Source organism: Pelmatolapia mariae, linkage group LG18 (assembly GCF_036321145.2).
Source record: "Pelmatolapia mariae isolate MD_Pm_ZW linkage group LG18, Pm_UMD_F_2, whole genome shotgun sequence".
Classification (NCBI taxonomy): Eukaryota; Metazoa; Chordata; class Actinopteri; order Cichliformes; family Cichlidae; genus Pelmatolapia; species Pelmatolapia mariae.
In genome coordinates, this window is record NC_086243.1 from 25,536,674 (window position 1) to 25,554,711 (window position 18,038).

Genomic DNA, 18,038 nt, shown 5'->3' on the forward strand with positions numbered 1-18,038 from the left:
CCATTGTTGTGGAGTCTTATTTCAAAGAAGGACATTATCAGTCTTTGTTTGCACACAATCAACTTTATTTCACCAGTCAGTCAAAACACATTAACATTGTATGATATGATCCCAGCTGAACAACAACAAACACTCGTTTCTTGTAACCTTTCTGGACTTAGTCTGGAAAAATAAAAATCAGAACATAAAGCAGTCTCCATCCAGTCTATATTCATGTTTGAATTTCAGAAGTCCACAGCTTAAGAGATAAGTGCTCACAGTGATCTATTACATTGCATGTGTGCGAACACTAAAATGCAAAACTTGAAAGTGGACCTATCCTCTTTTTACAGTGGTGGATGATTTTGCATTAATCATGGCTAAAGTTACTGAAGTCTGTCTAATCCTGGTGAGCTGAAGCCTTCACACTCCTCTGGGCTCCATGTGTCATCAGTGAGAGCAGTTCTCTTCAACATGGTCATCTGAGGCATGTGGTGACTGAGAGCACAACAGCCCCGCCCATCTGGGAGGGAAAGCCAATCAGATGAAATCTGACTTAATGCAGTATACCATGTGTTACAGTGTAAGATGTGGAATGACTGCTGGTGGAGCAGTGATAGGAATGAAACCAGGCTGGCTCAATGAGACTTTAATAGACAGGAAAAAACGTTTGCTGATGCAATCCTGCTGACCTTCACCTTACTTCAGCTTGTATTTCTTTTTTATTATAAATAGTTAATGACCAATTACCAGACAAATGGGGATTATTTTGAACTTTGAATCATGCAAAGCTACACCAGTCGGGAGCAAGAATAATACAGAACCGGCAATGAGCACAGTATGTCCACTTTTAAGACAACATTTGGAGATTGCAGCAGACTGACACTCCAGATTTGACTCTACATTTTCTACTTCTGTAGGAGCTTGAGCTACAAGCATGCAGTGTATATTCTGTACACAGTAACTGATCTGCAGGACAGACATTAATACACTACAGTATTTTTTTTAAAACTTCTCGGATGATTGGAAACACGAAGACTGTGGGCTGACATTCAGCGACAAACACAAGGCTTGAATATTTGCATTTACAATAAGGCTTTCTGTGTTTCTGCCCGTCATGAAAAACCGAGCGGCACAAGTTGTACAGCAGCTGGGCAGATGTGCAGTCGCGATGTGTCGACTTAATATTTTAATGGCTTTGGGAGCTTTGTGTGCTAAACTTTAATATTGCATAAAAGTTCTGTGGCTTGTAGTGTCAAAAAAACCAAAATCAAAACTTTCCCCCTTTCAAGTAAAGAAACTGAATCGCTGCATTTTATCTCCTATTCAGCACATTTCCACCTCTTAAACCGAGGCCCTTTGTTCAGCGAAGAGCAGCTCTGGGCATAAAGCATGTCCTCGCATCTGTGAGAGCGATCACTAACCTATTAATGCATGCAGACACTACTTCTACAAATAAGCTCTGCACCTGTCTGCTGTATAATAAAATAAATTACCTCTTCTTTCACAAACTGCTCTTAATGGCATTAAAATTCCATCAATTTACATAACATAACACCTACTGCAACAGATTCCAAGCCTGCCTCAGTTTATTACTACACAAGTTTATATTTAATAAATATTATTGCTGTTGTCTTTGAACATTTTAAAAGCGCTGCTATGGCACATTGAAAAGCGGCCAGGGGAATAAGAAGAAGAGGAAGTGGAGGCCACACCAGAGACCGTGAGCATGCCTGAAGACAGACGGCTGGTTCAGTTTACGTGGATCCACTGACATTGGACATCATGACACTGGCATGATGGGAGACATAATGAGTTGATTTCACAGACTGCAGGTGAGCTCACACCTACAGTTTCCTTTGGTCCAACATTTGGTGTGAACTCACCCCTGAACGAATGCTGGGACTGACTTGTGTAATATTTAAAGACTTGGCCGTGTCTCTCACTGCACTCGTGCCTCCAGCAGGGCGCTGGGAACCAGCTGCACCGGTGGTGAGTTACACCCGTTCAGGTACCGCAGAGAGTCGGCTCCCAGGTATGCGAGCAGCAGTTCGGAGCGTCGGTGGAGCAGCTGGAGCACGTCGTCCCCCAGACTCTCCACCGAGCAGTAACGCACTTTATCCAGATCAAAGATGTCTTTCAGGAAGTGCAGCACCTGGTCCTGCAGGAGAAACGGGACTCATAAGTAACTCAAAATTCATCATTAAGGGTGCAGGAAGGTCGTCAAATGTTGTCCCCAGGGGGGAACGAGTTAAGACTGGGAGGTTCAGATTGTATAAGCTCTTTAGTTTTTTTCCTTTTCCCTAATCATAATATGGTTTTTAAAATCAGGGGCAGATTCAAGGATCTCAGAATAGATATTACAATACAAACAGTTTTAAAAGGCTGCTGACTCCCAGTCCTGCAAACATCCCAAATCTCAATAAACTTACACTAAAGCCTCCTCAGACTGGTTGTAATAACGGATTTACCAAACTAACTATTTTTTTGGGAAACAATACCGTTTCTGTTTGTGGAGCATTTATTTCAGTGAACTCATTTTTTCACAACTACATTTACTTTTAGTTAAGTACAAAAACTCGTTTAAAAGCAGTGGTTGAACAAGATTAATTCTCATTTTCGTTCCAAATTTAGTCTAAATCTCATCCACTGACACAAAACAGTCCATGTTTAAAACAGGACACTCGCAGATGTTCCTCATGTTCTAACCTTGAAGAAGCAGCACAAATCATGCAGGGAGCCCTTTGGCCCCAGGAAGCCCCACGCCAGGACGGGGCTGATCTGTTCACACACGGAGTAGAAATGGGCGATGAAGCCATCGGACACCTGAGAGACAAACAGCACAGAGGTGTTCAGATCTACCTGCTCATCTCTGTATTTATAGAAATAAGTAATTTCAAACCCTACATCACATTTCAGGTAAAGAGATATTTCCTCCAGTGCCACCCTCCTGTTACTGTGGATTTTAAAGGACCTCAGACTCGTACCTTCATGTGCTGCCTCTTCTGCTTCAGCACTGACCAACAGCTTGATGCCACCGCCTGTGAAACAAATACATGTCAGATTCAATGAAAACTCACTTGTGTTAACTGCTTTGCCTTTCATGTGTGGTATGTATACATACGCGGGTGCTATTTTGTAGTTTTACTCACTGTCTCCTTGAAGGAGCTGTTGAGCCAGCGGTTGTTGATCACGTTCTGGATGGAGATGGGTGGATTCTCCAGGTCCTCGAAGGAGTCCATCAGAATGAAATCCAGCACGATGTCGTAGAAGTTTAGATGCTTCACCTGGTGAAGAATGTCAAGCAAAGAGAAGAAAGGAAAAACGCTGTTCGACCGATTTAAGTCGTGTTGGATCACAGGTCAGAGAATCACACTTACCCCCCGCGCGGCGAGTTCCAATTCTGTGTTTTCCCAGTGCTCTGTGTGCTCCAGGAAGGAAATCATCTCTTCAAACACTTCCTCAAATCTCTTTGGGCTCTGAAAACCGAACAGCAACATGTGAGGCGGAGAACAGCTCATACAATTTTTTAAAAATTATTTTCTAAATCTGTTATCTGTATTTTCAGTTTTACCTTTTGTGCTTTGACTATAATGGAAGACAGTATTTTCTTTCCTGTGTCGGCCAGAAATGTCCAAGTCGTCCTGTCACACAAAATGAGCTGCAGACAAAACAAAATTCTTTAATTATTTTTAATTTTCAATACATAGTGAATAATAATCTACAGTTCAAAAATTACAACTGTGGTCCGGAATTCAATGAGCAGGAGGTCTGCAGTGTTTCTCTGGCTAGTTCATCTTCTTAATGTCCACAGAAACACTAATGAGAATAAAGCCAAAATATCCCAACAGGCAATCAGGAAAAATGCCTTAATATTTTTAATTGGAGCATTTATCTTACCTTATTAATTCAAGTCAAGTCAAAGTTCTATAGCACATCTTAAACAACAGGTTATAAAAAATAAACACTACCTAATAACAACACTAATAACAACAGTAAACTATATACTAAAAATAATAAAAGTCATACGAAATTAAATGAGACTGTTTGCATGATCAAAGCCAGGGTTACCCTGTCACCTTAGTTTCACCTAATAATCTGCCCGGTAGTTTGAGAGCACTGGTCTATTACACGTCTTATGAGCTATGAGTATATTCTTTACGTTTTGTGAGTGTGAGCCTGGTTCTGCTGGTGATTTCTTCCTCTTAAAAGTGAGTTTTTCCTTCCCACTCTTACCAACTGCTTGCTCATGATGGGGTTTGTCTGATTGTTGGGGTTTTCTCTGTACTGTACTACTGTAGGGTCTTTACCTTACAATATAAAGTGCTTTGGGGCGACTGTTGTGTGAAATAAAACTGAACTGAATTAAGCACAACAGATCAGATAACATAAAGCTAGCTACCTGACCCTTTTTCCCCCTCCTTCAGCAAACATCCACATCAGGCAAACTCAGTCTGGACCAAATTACTTCTCCTTCACAATATTTTAGTTTTACTGTTGTGCATCAGAAGTGGAGACTATCATTCATCTTAGCATACAGTCTTTGGTGAGCACCATCTTACTGAACCGTACCTGCCACGCCTGCCGCACACAGTGCAGCTTAGCCAGGAAATCCAAGTCCCCGAGACACTCCAGCATCTCAGTTCTGAGAGTGAAAATCAAGAGAAACATCTCATTTAACTGCCAGGAGACGATCAGGAGAACAAAATAAGAAATTTCATGCTGTTATGCCATCAAATTTCACAGTGGGACGATCAGTTTCTCTGACTGTCTTCTATACGACATGTGTTAATGTCTGATTACCGCAGCACCCTGCAGGAGATACTGCCATCCTCAGCCATCTTCAGCGCCTCCTCATACAAAGGGTGATGTCCCAGAGTGAAAACACTCCTCAGCTCTCTGTGCTCGGACATCTGAGGTGGAGACAGATAGCAAAGGCATCATGGACTGAACAATGAAGGGTACATAAGATCTTGTTATTCACAATGTTTTATTGTCTGCATGTTTCCTCATGGAAAAAAAAAAAAAGATTCAGAGTTGAAACCAAAAACAAGAAATGGTGAAATACAAACATCATTTTTATTAAGAATTATTATTAAGAAACTAATATTAATGCATAAACTTTGCCCACGCCAGAAAAAAACGCTGCTAATAATTTAATTGCCATTTCTAAAAGGATGTTTAACACACAATCCTTGTAAAGCATCGTTATCTTTCTGCAGGGAGGGTGTTAAAGTCATTGGTGTGTAAACTTGGCTTGTACACTCTGTAAACACACCACCAGTGATTCTTAAGAACCAGTTTATTTTAGTGATATGTGGTTCAAGTGCGCCAGTAGCACCTTGAGCCCCCACTGAGACTTAATGAGTAAAGGCGATAAACAGAGAACTGGTAAACACCGGCTGGTGAACCCAGAGGAAGAGCAAAGCTTCCTGAGTCAAACTCCTGCTGCGAATCAGTCGGAGCTTTAAAGGTTCAGACACTTTTAGTTTAAGACGTTTCCTGATTTCACCTCCTCTCCTCATGCTTTGTTCCCAAACCACATGGCTGTGAACAAAGTGCTGTGGTTAACTAACCGAAGCAGGATCTCCTGATTTGTGACAAGTCGCGTTTGTTTTTCATGTTTTACAAAGGTGATGATAAACTCCTGAATAGAAAGAAACCAATTCAGAATTTATATAAACAAAAACGTATGTTTGAATTACTCCTTCCTGCTTTTTTGTTCTTTAAAATGAAGGAAATGTAAATTTGAAAGAAATCTAAATGAGATTTTTTTTTACTGAACCAAAATTTTCTTCTTCTTTTTTTTTTTTTTTTTTTTTTAAATGCTGTATTTTTAATTTTTTTTAATACTTGTCCTTGCAACCAAAAGCAAAATATCAAGACTGATTTTTTTTTTTACCCTTCACAGAAAACAACTGACAGAAAAAAGCACTGAAGAAGAACTCCAGAGGTGTTAATGGGAGGATTTGGTGGCGTTCACAGAGTGAAGAGGAGTGCTTCTGTTACCTCAGCTGCAGACACAAACGAGTCAGTGGAGGCGATGCTGATGCTGTCCCTCAGACAGGCGTCATCTAACTCTTCTCTGGACAAAATGTCTGCCACTGTGTAAGGGAAACAGAATAGGAATCATCACACATATATTTACAATTTTTAAAAAAAGAAGAAGAAAAAAAGTCCTCCAACACACCTGCTCACACACACAAAATTATATATGCGCACTGGCTTCCTGCTTTGCTTCACACTGTCTTTTACTGCTGTGCCTATTTTTCTGTGTTGGACAAAAAGGAACTGCATAATGCTTCAGTGACTCACCCTGGCTGCTGCTGTGGGATGAGGGCTCTGACATCCCCAACACTCCCTCAAACTCCTCCTGGAGGCGGTAAGCCCTGTGCAGCAGAGCCTTCAGCCTGTGGATGAACTCTGCGCTGATGACGTCCTGAACACACAAACAATCACAGAAACTTGACTCATCAGAATGTAAAGATTTGTCTTAATTTCGGTAGGGATAACCGAGTTCTCAGGCGTACTAGATAAGAGTTGTGCAAACCATCAGGTTAAGCTGCTGGTTTGAGACTTAAAAAATATCAGATTCTTGAAAATTTGTTCAGTATACCAACGTAAAATGTAGAAAATAGCATTTTTTCTTATTTTAAAAGAGTATTTGCAGCTCTTTCTTGGGAATCTCGTGTGACCTCATTTCTAAGTAGCTTTAAAAACGCATTAGATCGTACTGGCTTTCCTTGACACAAGTCAAAGCTGCAGCCCAAGCTGTGTTTGGGTGCAGGCTTAACTACTGATTCAAAACCCCTCCAATCTCGTTAGAGACCCAATTAGTGTGCTGTTATGCAATCCAAACTCTGACACACAGGTGGGCTGTCAGTGCTGGTTATTCCTGTAGTTAGCGACCTGTAGTCTCATCTGCATTGTGTCTGTGGGCAGCATAATCTCTAAACTCTACCTTCCTCTGGTACTAAAGAACAGAGCACAGAAAATGTTGGTGGGATGTGAATCAATACATCTACTGTTTGGTATCAGACAGATGTTATGCAACCGTTTTCTTTTTTGGTTAAACAAAAAAAGAAAACACATATGAGCTATTTGCATGTTGCGCCAAAAGAGGTATTTTATGGCAATTCTACAAAAGTCATTTTAAAAATGAAGAGCCCACTTATTTTACTGGTTTACTTTTTCCACAGGATGTCTGGACTCTCACTAACTGATCTGTACCGTGTCAGAGCATGGAGGTTAATCAAAGTTAACCTCCTTCCACTAGGTTGATCGCTGCATTCTGCGCTATGACATGATGACACGGCATGATCACCAACTACGCTCAAGCACACAACTCCAACGCTTCCTCAACTTCATGGAAAACTGCTGTCTTTCTGAGCAAATCTATGAGGCATGAGAGAGATCGGGGCTTCTAAAAATGCTCCAATTAATCCACAGCATGCATAAAATTATGAACCTAGTTGTGCTCTCCAAGAGGACCTTTCAAGCTGTGCCGTAAATGCATGTAAGAAATAGCAAGGGAGCTTAAAAGAGGAGAGCTGAGATGGCAAAACAAACTGAAGCATACTTGGGCCTCGTTAAGATCAATGTGAAAGCAGGCCGGTTGCAGAAGTGAGGAAGAGTGACGGTACAAGGCAATATTTTTTAAATATGAGTACACTCTTAGAGACAGGGTGAGAGCTCTGCAAGTCAGGAGCCAGCTGACATGGTCTGGGGATTTAACTCAGACGCTTCTTAGGTGAAGCGTTTTAGGCACGGCCAAAGGAGGAGATTATGTCTCTCTCAGCTGGTTTGGGAAAACCTCTGTGCTCATAGGGAGCTCTGGGGGATTTCTGTGAAATGGACCCGAATGGATGGTTGGACCTCTTTTCTACTCAGTCATACACTTATGTAATCAGTCAAAGTATCAGTAGAATAATTCTTCCGAATTGGGGGAAATTTTGGTCTCAGTAGTTTGCACCACACCTGCTGTGTACACCTGTCATCAAAGATGAAGAATTTCATGTCAACAACATACATCTTCCATCGTCCCCACAAGCTGCTGCTGCTGCTGGTGGTTGTGTAAGGGTGTAGGGAATCTTTACACGGTGCACTTTGGGCCCCTTGATACCATTTGCACTCAGACTGTGCTTCTCTTTTTTTGGCTACAGTCTGCAATAAGACCTGTATGGAGTGTTTGTCTCACCTCCATGCTCTGCTCAGCAATGGTGTCTCCAGCTCCCGTTTTGACTGAGGCACAGCTTGCATCGTCCTCAGCATGCCTGCTCCTGAATGTCAGCGCCTCCTCCCACCGCCGCAGGGCCTCCTCGAATAAATCCATACCTGAGAGAAACACACACAGACTGAGTCTCCTAAAGCAATCAATGACTCAGCACCTCCAATTTTAAACACTGCAACCCACCAAAAACTATTACAGTACATTCAAACAGTATTACTGGATACTGGTACATAGTACACAGAGGTTTCTTTACCCATTAGGTACAGGTTTTCAGGTGTGGTTACAGGTAAGTTGAGCACACTGCAACTGTCAGCATCCTCCACTCCGTCCCAACAGGTGGAGTCATTTGCGCAGGTACTGCTGCTGGATGAGTTCAAGCTTTTTACCTGTACAAAAACACAAAAGCAGAACAAAGTTGAACAAACATCAACAAGTTTTACTAATACAAGACTGGAAATGACGAAATTAAACAGACATTACATTAATTTAATGTGTTTTTGGTTACACAGTTAATGATCCTACATAGGCACCACCTAAAAAGAACACATCATTAGTAAATACTGTTTACAGCATCTAATCAGGGCTCTAGACTAACTTTTTGACATGGGCGCACCGGTACGCCTAACTTAAAAAATTTAGGCGTACCGGCACAAAAGTTAGGCGTACCGGCACAAAAGTTAGGCGCACTCAAATTTTTCAACCGCTTCGCTTAACACCGCAGTTTTACATGTGCACCTTCTTTGGGGGGAAGTCCATACAGACAATATTCATTTCTAAATTATTAACTAACAATCTTGTGCTTAAAGTGCTTTGTCAATATTGTAGAAAATGTTAAACTTAATCATCAGCTTGGCCTCCTCTGATGACCTGTTTGCCACTGCCTGCTGCTGAAAGGCAGTGGGGAGAGGGGACACTTGGGCAGTGCATTTATTGCAGCATGAAGTGTGTTTTCTGGATACACTGTGCTTTTTCAGCATTCAAAGATTGATGGCACTGTGTCAGAGCTGGCTATGAATTTCAGACAGATCAGGCCTTAACTTAACACAAAAGTTATCAATAGTTCTTTTCATCTTTTCTTATTACCCACAGCTACATCCACTTCTGTCAGGCCTAGGCTGCTCACTAGAGCTGGGTATCATCACTGATTTCTATAATCCATTCAGTTCCGGTTCTCAAAGTCCTGATTCGATTCAATTTAGCCTCAGACAGTCAGAAATATTATAATTCTGATCATTTATCAGTACTGATACATGTGAGACTTCATCAGAATTGTGAACATCACAGTAGATGCCTTTGTGTCAAAGTAACTGACAATAAAACACAGAAAAACATGAAGGAGATTTTCCTGGTCTGGCTTTTTATAACAGATAACCTTAAAAATATTCTGCAATATTCTGCAATTTTGCATAATTTTAAGAAGTTTAAATTTCTTCAGTATTGAACAGCAGAAATTAGGCTTTCTTGTCGGACGTCATTTACATGAAAAAAGAAAAAGACAGCGCTGTAAACAACGGTAGACTGGTGGGTAATAAGCGAATGAATAATCCAGAAAACAGATTTGAGACGGGAAACTGTTCTTGAAGTACACACAGGGAACTGTGTAGGAAGTGTAATTTTTATCATGGGGAAGCAAAACAGCAAAAGTCAGAGGGAATTCATGACGACATTGATCAAATGTGAAGCGTAGTTTGCTGCTTCTTTTGCTGCTGGCTCGGCGAATTTTGGTTGGAGAGACAAAACCTGCAGCTCAGAATCAGCGCAAAAAGACGTAAACACAGAGCGACCCGACGCATCAGAATCGCTAAGCTCCGACAGCGTGTCCGTCTGCGGGCCGTCTGGTGAGAAAGCCGAGAAAGACAAAGCTGATTCTGATGCGTCGGGTCGCTCTGTGTTTACGTCTTTGTGTGGAATCCGTTAATGAATTGATATCGCCTTATTAAAGCTACTCACCTCCCTCTTCTACCTGCACTTTCCACTGGACCACGGCCAATCAGAGAGGTCCCGCCCCTGACTATCTCTGATTGGTTTAGTCCACGATAGGGGCATAATGTGTGTCTGTTGTTGACCACACGGAGTTGCAGAGATTTTTTTTTTGTTACCCAAACAGGTACGACCAAGTGTTGGTAACAGTTGGTCGCACCGGTGCGACCAAATGTTTTTCTTTAGTCGCACCACGGAAAAATTTGGTCGCACTCTAGAGCCCTGCTAATACTTAAAGGTTCACCGTATAATTTAAGGTTCCCTGTTCTTCTGAACATGAGACCAGGGACGCTCAGTTTTTTTTTTCTGTTTTTTCACCAAGTTAATGAAAAAATGAAGACAGAGCCCACTTAACTTCTGCTTTTATTATTAATGCCCACTAAGGGTTATTTAATCCTGAGTGATGATGTGCCTTTCAGGTCCTGAAGCTTACTCAAAGAATAAACTTAAACTTTATTTTCAGTGGTTGCTTTAGTACTCCTGCATGTTATGTTTTAAGGAATAAAGAAATCATCATGAGTCCTAAAGGCAGTAAATATTCACCACCTCTGGTTTGTGGATTTTAGGAGTATATGAACAAAAACATGTCAAACACAAAACATAAACAAGTTAAGTTTTCTTCTTTAATTTAAGAGCTTTCCAGGTAGTATCACATAAATATTTTTGCATCATGTCTCCTGGTTTTGTCATTTTAGATAAAATTTATCTTTAAATGCAGTCTAAACACACTCCGTGCTCTTATCTTACCGAAGCCAGGCTCATGACGGATCCAGACAACTTCCTGTAACCTCCTGCCTTGAGAACCAGATCAGAGGAGTAGCCATTCTTGGAGTTGAGGGAGAGCGTGATGTTTTGGCTCGTATTATCTGAGAAGATAAAGATGAGAGTTCAGAGATGAGGTTTCACAGAAAGATCCGACTATAATAGCAGGATTACACAGTGGACATGTCAAATTTAACATCTGGGTAACTTTTTATGGAAAGCCTCCATGGTATTTTAATAATTAACTCTGTTGAAGCCATTTTTTGCCAATTTGATTCAAACACAGCAAACAAAGGTGTGCTTTGATTTACACACAGTGATACAGTGAAAGGCCCAGTGGGGACAAAGGTGGAGAAAAGGCATCAGACAGGAAGCTTGTTGAGAACGCCTGTTCAAAAGGTCTTTGCAAGAGAAATAGATGTGTCAGCAAATACTCAGCTGACTGTGGATGCCAACAATCCAGATATCAGATAGATGCCAACATTTAATTTAACTTTCGTGCTACAATAAACAGACCTGAGGGTAACAGACCCATTGCTAAACAATCAAGTAGGTAGCTTATAGTTACTAAAGAAAATAAAAATCAATGCCCTCTAGTTTTTCACATTATTTTACTTCATGCTGTAAATGGGGAATAAACGCCCTGAAGCCTCTCTCTGTGCTCATATAGCACAGAAGCAGCTCCGCTGTTCTTTCTGTGCCACAGCACAAATTAGTGATCAGCCGGTGGACTGTGCAGCATTAAACTGTACTGTATCAGCTCAACCAACTTCTCTGTCAGAAACCCAGCATGAGTGTTGGGTTAGTGGATGTTCCCAGAATGAAATCAGGTTTGCAAAGATATTCTCCTGTCATTGTTAAAACCTCTGTAAACATTTTCCCTTTATTAAACCTAAAACTACTTTTGGCTGCTCGCTCATTCAAAACGGGCTGACCACAGCAGATAAGTCTGCATGTTTGATTTGGAAACGTTTTTACTCCTCCCAGGACCAAACCCGGGATCATTAGCTTCTTGGGTGATGCTGTAAAGCTATACACTATGAACCCACTAAATCTATTGTATCAAAAAGAAAGGACATGCTCTCTTAAACTGCTCAGCTGACTTCCTTTAATTCCTCGTTTCTTTTAAGTTCTCTTTAGGACTCTAATCTTCCTGGAGGAGATTAAATGAGTTAAACCATTTATCTAGAGCCTGCCTTTTACAGTTCAAAGTAATACAGGAGTGGCCTCGCACGTCAGTCTTGTTACATCACACACCAGTAACTGGGCTGACACTGAATGGAGATCACAGGCCAGTGAGCTGCTGGTTGAAGAGGAAAGAATTAAATCAATGTGAGGAGATCTTACCATTCTCTCCTGCGGCCGGGGGGTGAAACTCTAAACCAGCCTGCTCCCAGTGCTGTGGTTGAACCTTCTTTCTGCCCTTCCTCCTCTGGAAGCGGCGAGCGAGGAAGAGGAGGGAGACAGCACCAAAGGCAGTGGCAACCACCAGTTTCTTGGTGTCTGTGCTGACGCTCACCTGGAGAAAAGAAAGAGAAGAAGAGCAACAACTTAGATTTTCATACACCCCAAATGTTTTGGGTTTTTTTTGTTTTTTTTTAAATTATGTACGTCGTCAGTATGTGCACTGCATCACATGCAGATTTTAATCATTTAAAGTCTGTGTTTTCCGGCAGCTTTTCATCCTGTACTTTGTAAAAGAATCATAACCTTTTTTGTGAGCATACAGATTAAAAATGAATCGACACATACCGAGGACCTCTTTATATACAACACAGGGACAAAAGCCTTTTCTAGAAGAACATAAACATTGGAAAATACAAAAACAAAGATGAATAAATAGACAAAATAATTATGAAATGACGGAAAGGATAAATTCGTTTGATTAGATGCTCCATTTTTAGTTCTGTTTCAATTGATAGATTTCCCTCTTTTGTTTTCATGAATACAACCCTGCCCATTATTAGCAGATGGCATTGTGTTATAATTTTAAAACTTTATCTTAAAGTATCATATATACAATAAAATGTCAAAAGTATATAAAAAAAAGTAACAGCAAAAACATATTTTCCCCTCTACAGTAAGAAGATCAGGTCTAACAGTCACGCTGACATTTCTGACAATCAGTCAGGAGAACGAGATAAAACAAACAGACGCCGTGCAAAAACATCACAACACACCCAACGACACCATCCCAAACCGAAAGCAACCAGCTGCCTTTTATACACTACGCCCTACAGGTAAAACTACCCTTTAGAAATAACAGAGTGTGTCAAGGGTGTTACAAGTCTAAAACCACGACAAATGTCCACAATATCATGTCACGGTTCCACTTTCCAGTACTTCCCATGTGTAGCTGTTCATGTCCAGTTAAAGCAAGGCAGTGCGATGTTTAAAGAGTGTTCAGTTGATGAATTTTTTGGAATATACAATGAATAGTTTATTTTTTATGAAGTATATTGTTTTTCTTCAAAATCCAATCAAGATAAAATTACTAAGCCTGCGGTGAAAACGCATTTCCCTTCCCTGTTTTTGTTAATCATTCTCATAAAGACACACCAAACCAAACAGCAGAACTGTTACAGCCTTAAAAACAAACAAACAAACCCAACAAACATAAAACATAAAGATGGAATACTGATCCCAACATCTAAAAATTGATCCCAAGTTTGTTTGTGCGTTTCAACAGTCACAATAATATTATAGGGCTGTAAGAAAAAAAATTATTTGAATGAAATTATAACTCTGGCTTGCAGAAATGATTAAAAAAAAAAAGATCATGGAGATAAACGATAATTTTCTACTTTTCAATGTTGTTCTTGTTCTGTTTTTTTTAGCCCCCCCAAATACGTACTTAGGGCTAAATAAATAACCAATCCATTGACGATTTCTACTTTCTCAATCATCCTCGATTTAATGAAAGTTCAAGGAAATCCTCTGTTAGCCATTTTTAAGTTAAATAAATCCAAAATGTTTCCAAAGATTAGTACATTTTTCTGCCCAAGTACTGCCCAAGGTAATCGGCGTTATAATTTTTGCCATAATCTTATAGCATTATACAACTTGTGAAAGATGGAAAGGAAGGAGCTGCATTCAGTGCAACACTTGTCTGCCAGATGAGAAGTTAACTGAGGACGCATGCCTCAAAGTATAACGGATACTGAGGTAATATGAGGCAGCGCAGACGACCCGCCATCCGCCTGTCACGTAAATGTTAAATAATCAATTTCAGATAGTGTTTGTAGCCCTCTCCGTTTATATTTAGACACACAGACGTAGCTGCTGCAAATTCTCAACAACTCAGTAGGTATGACAACAGCCATAATATTGACTTTTTAAAAGGTCACTAAATGGACTGGGATGACTGAATAGTGCTGCCAGTGCTTGTACAAGCTGTATTCATAACCGCTGCCATCACGTGTCAGGCATGTTCCAACCAGAATATTCTAATCATATCAGATCTGCTATGTGACTCAGGCCACACAAACACTGTCGCCTTCTGCATAAACACAATAACATGTGTTTATGTGGGTAAATGAAGAGAAATACCAGGCATTCAACACCCTACAGCCACAAGGACCAAGAAAGAAAGTGAAACTGGGGGGAAAACACCTAAAATACTGACATGCAAACTACTACTTCACATTTTTGTAAATGTAACAGAAGTCATTCTTAACTTGTTTAAGGAGTTCTGCATAAATTGGTTTTATAAGAACTTTCAGATCTTCAGTTCAGGAAAAGAAGTTTGCATGAGCTTCTTAGAGTTTAAAACCAGCATGCTTTGAAACACATTTGCTAGAAAACTGGCCGAGCTGCTCAGTATCTCTCCATCACACGAAGCCTTTAGCCGAACAACTAAACTCCTCAAACAGGTGGTAAACGTTCACATGTAAACACAGCTGCTGGCTCATCTCATCAGGTTTTAAAGGAAAAGGATAAACAAGGCATTTTCAAATCCTCTCACAGTGCGTTCCTCTTAATAGAAATATTTCTTACTACACTAATCAATTAAATTTAAAAAAAAGTGGCAATATAGGTCAAAAGAAAGTGAATAGTCTATATATAGTTCCAATATGTATTCACTTCTAATATGAAGTGAATAAATAATTCATTCTTGTAAACCATGCAGTGTGGATATTCTGATAGCTGCTAGGAGCACGTTGAAAAGCATCCTCACCTGTGTCAGGGAGCTGTAGACAGACAGCGGCAAGTCAACCATACGCAGAGCTGCAGTCTTCATGGACAGCTGTGAGCTCGTGAGGGTCTCATGTGTCATTGTGACGCTCTGCCCATGACTTGGCAGCTCCCTTATCCACGACACCGCTCTGTGGAAGCTGCAGAGGATGACATTAAGGGATTTAACCTTGGAAGCTCAGGAAGGGGATATAATGACACTAATACACAAAGCTGTTGGTATTCTGTATGCACTGCTAGGAATACCTTGCTTAAAGTGAGTGAGCAGCCAGTTTTAACCGCATAATATATAATTAAAAGTCAGGAGAAAAAAGCCTGATAACATGCAAACTTTCATTCTTAAACATCGCACACTAGAGGATTGCCATGAAAGAAAAGCCTGTGAAATGTATCAGATGCAGTGGTGTCGGTTAATTAAAACAAAACAAGTCCAATCTGATCCCGACCCTCTCAGAATCAGCTCATCCTTTGTACATGTAGCCATGGAAAATTACTTGAAATTACATGAAATTCTCAGGGTTGAAAAACACCTTCTAAGCTCGGTTAAAAACAACCACCAAATCACGTTTACACCCAGTCAAAGTGTCACAATCTAAAGCCAAATACTGCTCACAGATCTAGGCTATAAGGTGAGCCTGTTATCACAATGTAGGTAAAAAGAAGATATTTCACATGATACAACTTGTTTAGGGTGGTCGCCCTTTAAAGGTTTAGCCAAAAGAAACTTTATTCAGTGAAATATCGAAAAAACAGACAACACATTTGGAGTACCGAGAAGTTGAATTTGTGTACTTTTGCTGAAACCATGAAATATCCCATGACACCGAAGCTATAATTTGTTGATTTTGGCTTTAGAGTGTGCACTTTGGCTGGGTGCAAAACTGATTCTCTTACAGCTTTTAAAAAGCTGAGAAAGTGTTTCTAAACCTAGAAAGCTTCATGTGTTTATCTCTTGTACTTAATTAGTTATAAGGGCTAAATTCCTGGATTTTTTTTTTTAATCAACCCCCGTTTACTTTGAGGACTGTAACAATTTTAATAACATTGAGGTAAAAAACGAAAACTGTTTGCATTACTTAATTAAATATGCACACTTCCATCTAACAGCCAAGTCTAAGTCTGCACAAGACGCTCACAGCTGGACGATCCAGCCATTTAAAGCCAAGCCTGAGCCTCACACAGTGCTCGTTGTTAGTCGTAGATGTATAAAGTTTGCTTGTGTAAGGGTTATGTTTGTCAGAAGTATGAGAGTGCATCTGAGAGCCTGAAACTGCAATAACAGAGGTAAAACACCCTTGTGATTTTCTCAAAAAAAGAAAAAAAAAAATCTCCCAAAAAAACCCATAACTTTAAAAAGTCTAGGTAAGCAAAGGAAAACTCTTTAATGTTATATAGTTTTAACATAAAAAGCCTTCGGACTCTACATTAATAAGAGTCCTTACGTATTTTTGTTTTTATTTTAATTAATTAATGCTTTATTTCTCATCTATTCTGAATCGACTTGCGTATTTTTATATTAATTATGATATTAATTTAAATGTTAACGGATTTTATCTTCCTCTTCAGTAAGTTTATATAGCAAACAAGACACAACAAGATCCCCCCCAGGAGCATCTAAAGTGTTTTCACTGGGGCAAAACGCTGACACCGGTATGGATAATCACATAAGCACATGGTTAAGAAACGCCAACCCGAAGAGCTAACGGCTAACAAGGCTAATAACGGCTACCGGGGTTAGCTAAATCTATTAAACTAGCTGAAAATAAACACTGTGACAGACAAACTCGAGCTCATCTCTTAGCTGAATGGGACAACATGAAAGCATACATGAATTCAGCGGTACCTTTTTAATATTCCTCCGCAGACACAGCTCCACTGTTTCACTTGGTCCTCGGGCTGACCTCGGCTGCCGCACAGTGAAGGACTCTAGCACCAGCCTGGATTTTCAAAATAAAAGCATGTTCGCGCTCAACGTGACTGTGGGCTCCTTGCGCCCTCTTGCGGTGTGCCTGCATACACTACAGATAACTACATGTATCTATCAGAAATATTAACAGAAATATCAAGACAAAGTTTTTGTTTAATTGGAGACGATCTTTTAGTTTATCGACGTAAGTGAGAGAGAAAATTACAATAAAGAAAATAAGAAAAATAAAGAGGAAAACAAAGAATCAAACGTTAATTTAAAAAAAGTGTGATTTTAATCTTTACAAAATGTACTGAATTCTAAGCCGGGATGGACAAAGTTTCCCCATATTCATGTTTAAAAGTCGTACAAACAAAATTAATTAGTAATCGATAAACATGAAAATTTTCTTCTTCTTCTTGCTGCTCCCTTCAGGTGTCACCACAGTGGATCAGTCTGCCTCCATCTCATTCTATCCCCTGTATGGTCTTCTGTCACACCAAGCCTCTACAACTACAAAACTTCCTCTTTTTTGCCTGCCTGGCAGCTCCATGTTCAACATCCTCTTTTTAATGTATCCACTATATTATATATATATTATTATTAGAAAGGAAAAGTTGTGCCTTTCAAAGTCATCTATCAATGGAATAACCCGAGGAAATGGAATGATGAATAAATGAAAAAACTAAAGAATGATTATCACTGAAATGAGATAAGAAATACTACCAGACCACAACACAAAAATCAGCCTGTTGTTCCAGGTCCTGCACAGCTGCTCCTCATCAATAAGTGTGGTGGCTGTCTGTGAGGAGGAAAGAATTGTTACTGGGAGCAAATAAGGTCTACTGTTGAGGAAAACTTATGCAAATGTGTGTGCAAAGTCTAAAGGTAAAGGTTGGTGCAAAGAAGTTGCTGTTAAGACATGATTACTCACCTGTCTTTTCGGTGTCCTTTCCAGGGTGTTTGGGCAAATGTTTCCCTGGGATC

General features: G+C 40.1%; 1 protein-coding gene across 1 annotated transcript; it reads right to left on the reverse strand.

The window, feature by feature from the left end:
* Positions 1 to 54: 54 nt before the first annotated feature.
* Positions 55 to 17,078, reverse strand: miga1 (mitoguardin 1). The gene is made up of 16 exons (XM_063461715.1): positions 16,989 to 17,078; positions 15,129 to 15,285; positions 12,299 to 12,470; positions 10,937 to 11,055; positions 8,463 to 8,595; positions 8,177 to 8,313; positions 6,295 to 6,418; positions 5,989 to 6,083; positions 4,783 to 4,892; positions 4,552 to 4,624; positions 3,554 to 3,640; positions 3,360 to 3,458; positions 3,132 to 3,266; positions 2,967 to 3,020; positions 2,689 to 2,805; positions 55 to 2,140 (listed from the first exon to the last, which is right to left on the reverse strand). The coding sequence occupies exons 2-16, from the start codon at positions 15,225 to 15,227 to the stop codon at positions 1,922 to 1,924; spliced, it is 1,773 nt and encodes a 590-aa protein (XP_063317785.1). The 5' UTR covers positions 15,228 to 15,285; positions 16,989 to 17,078; the 3' UTR covers positions 55 to 1,921.
* Between the last annotated feature and the right edge of the window lie 960 nt (positions 17,079 to 18,038).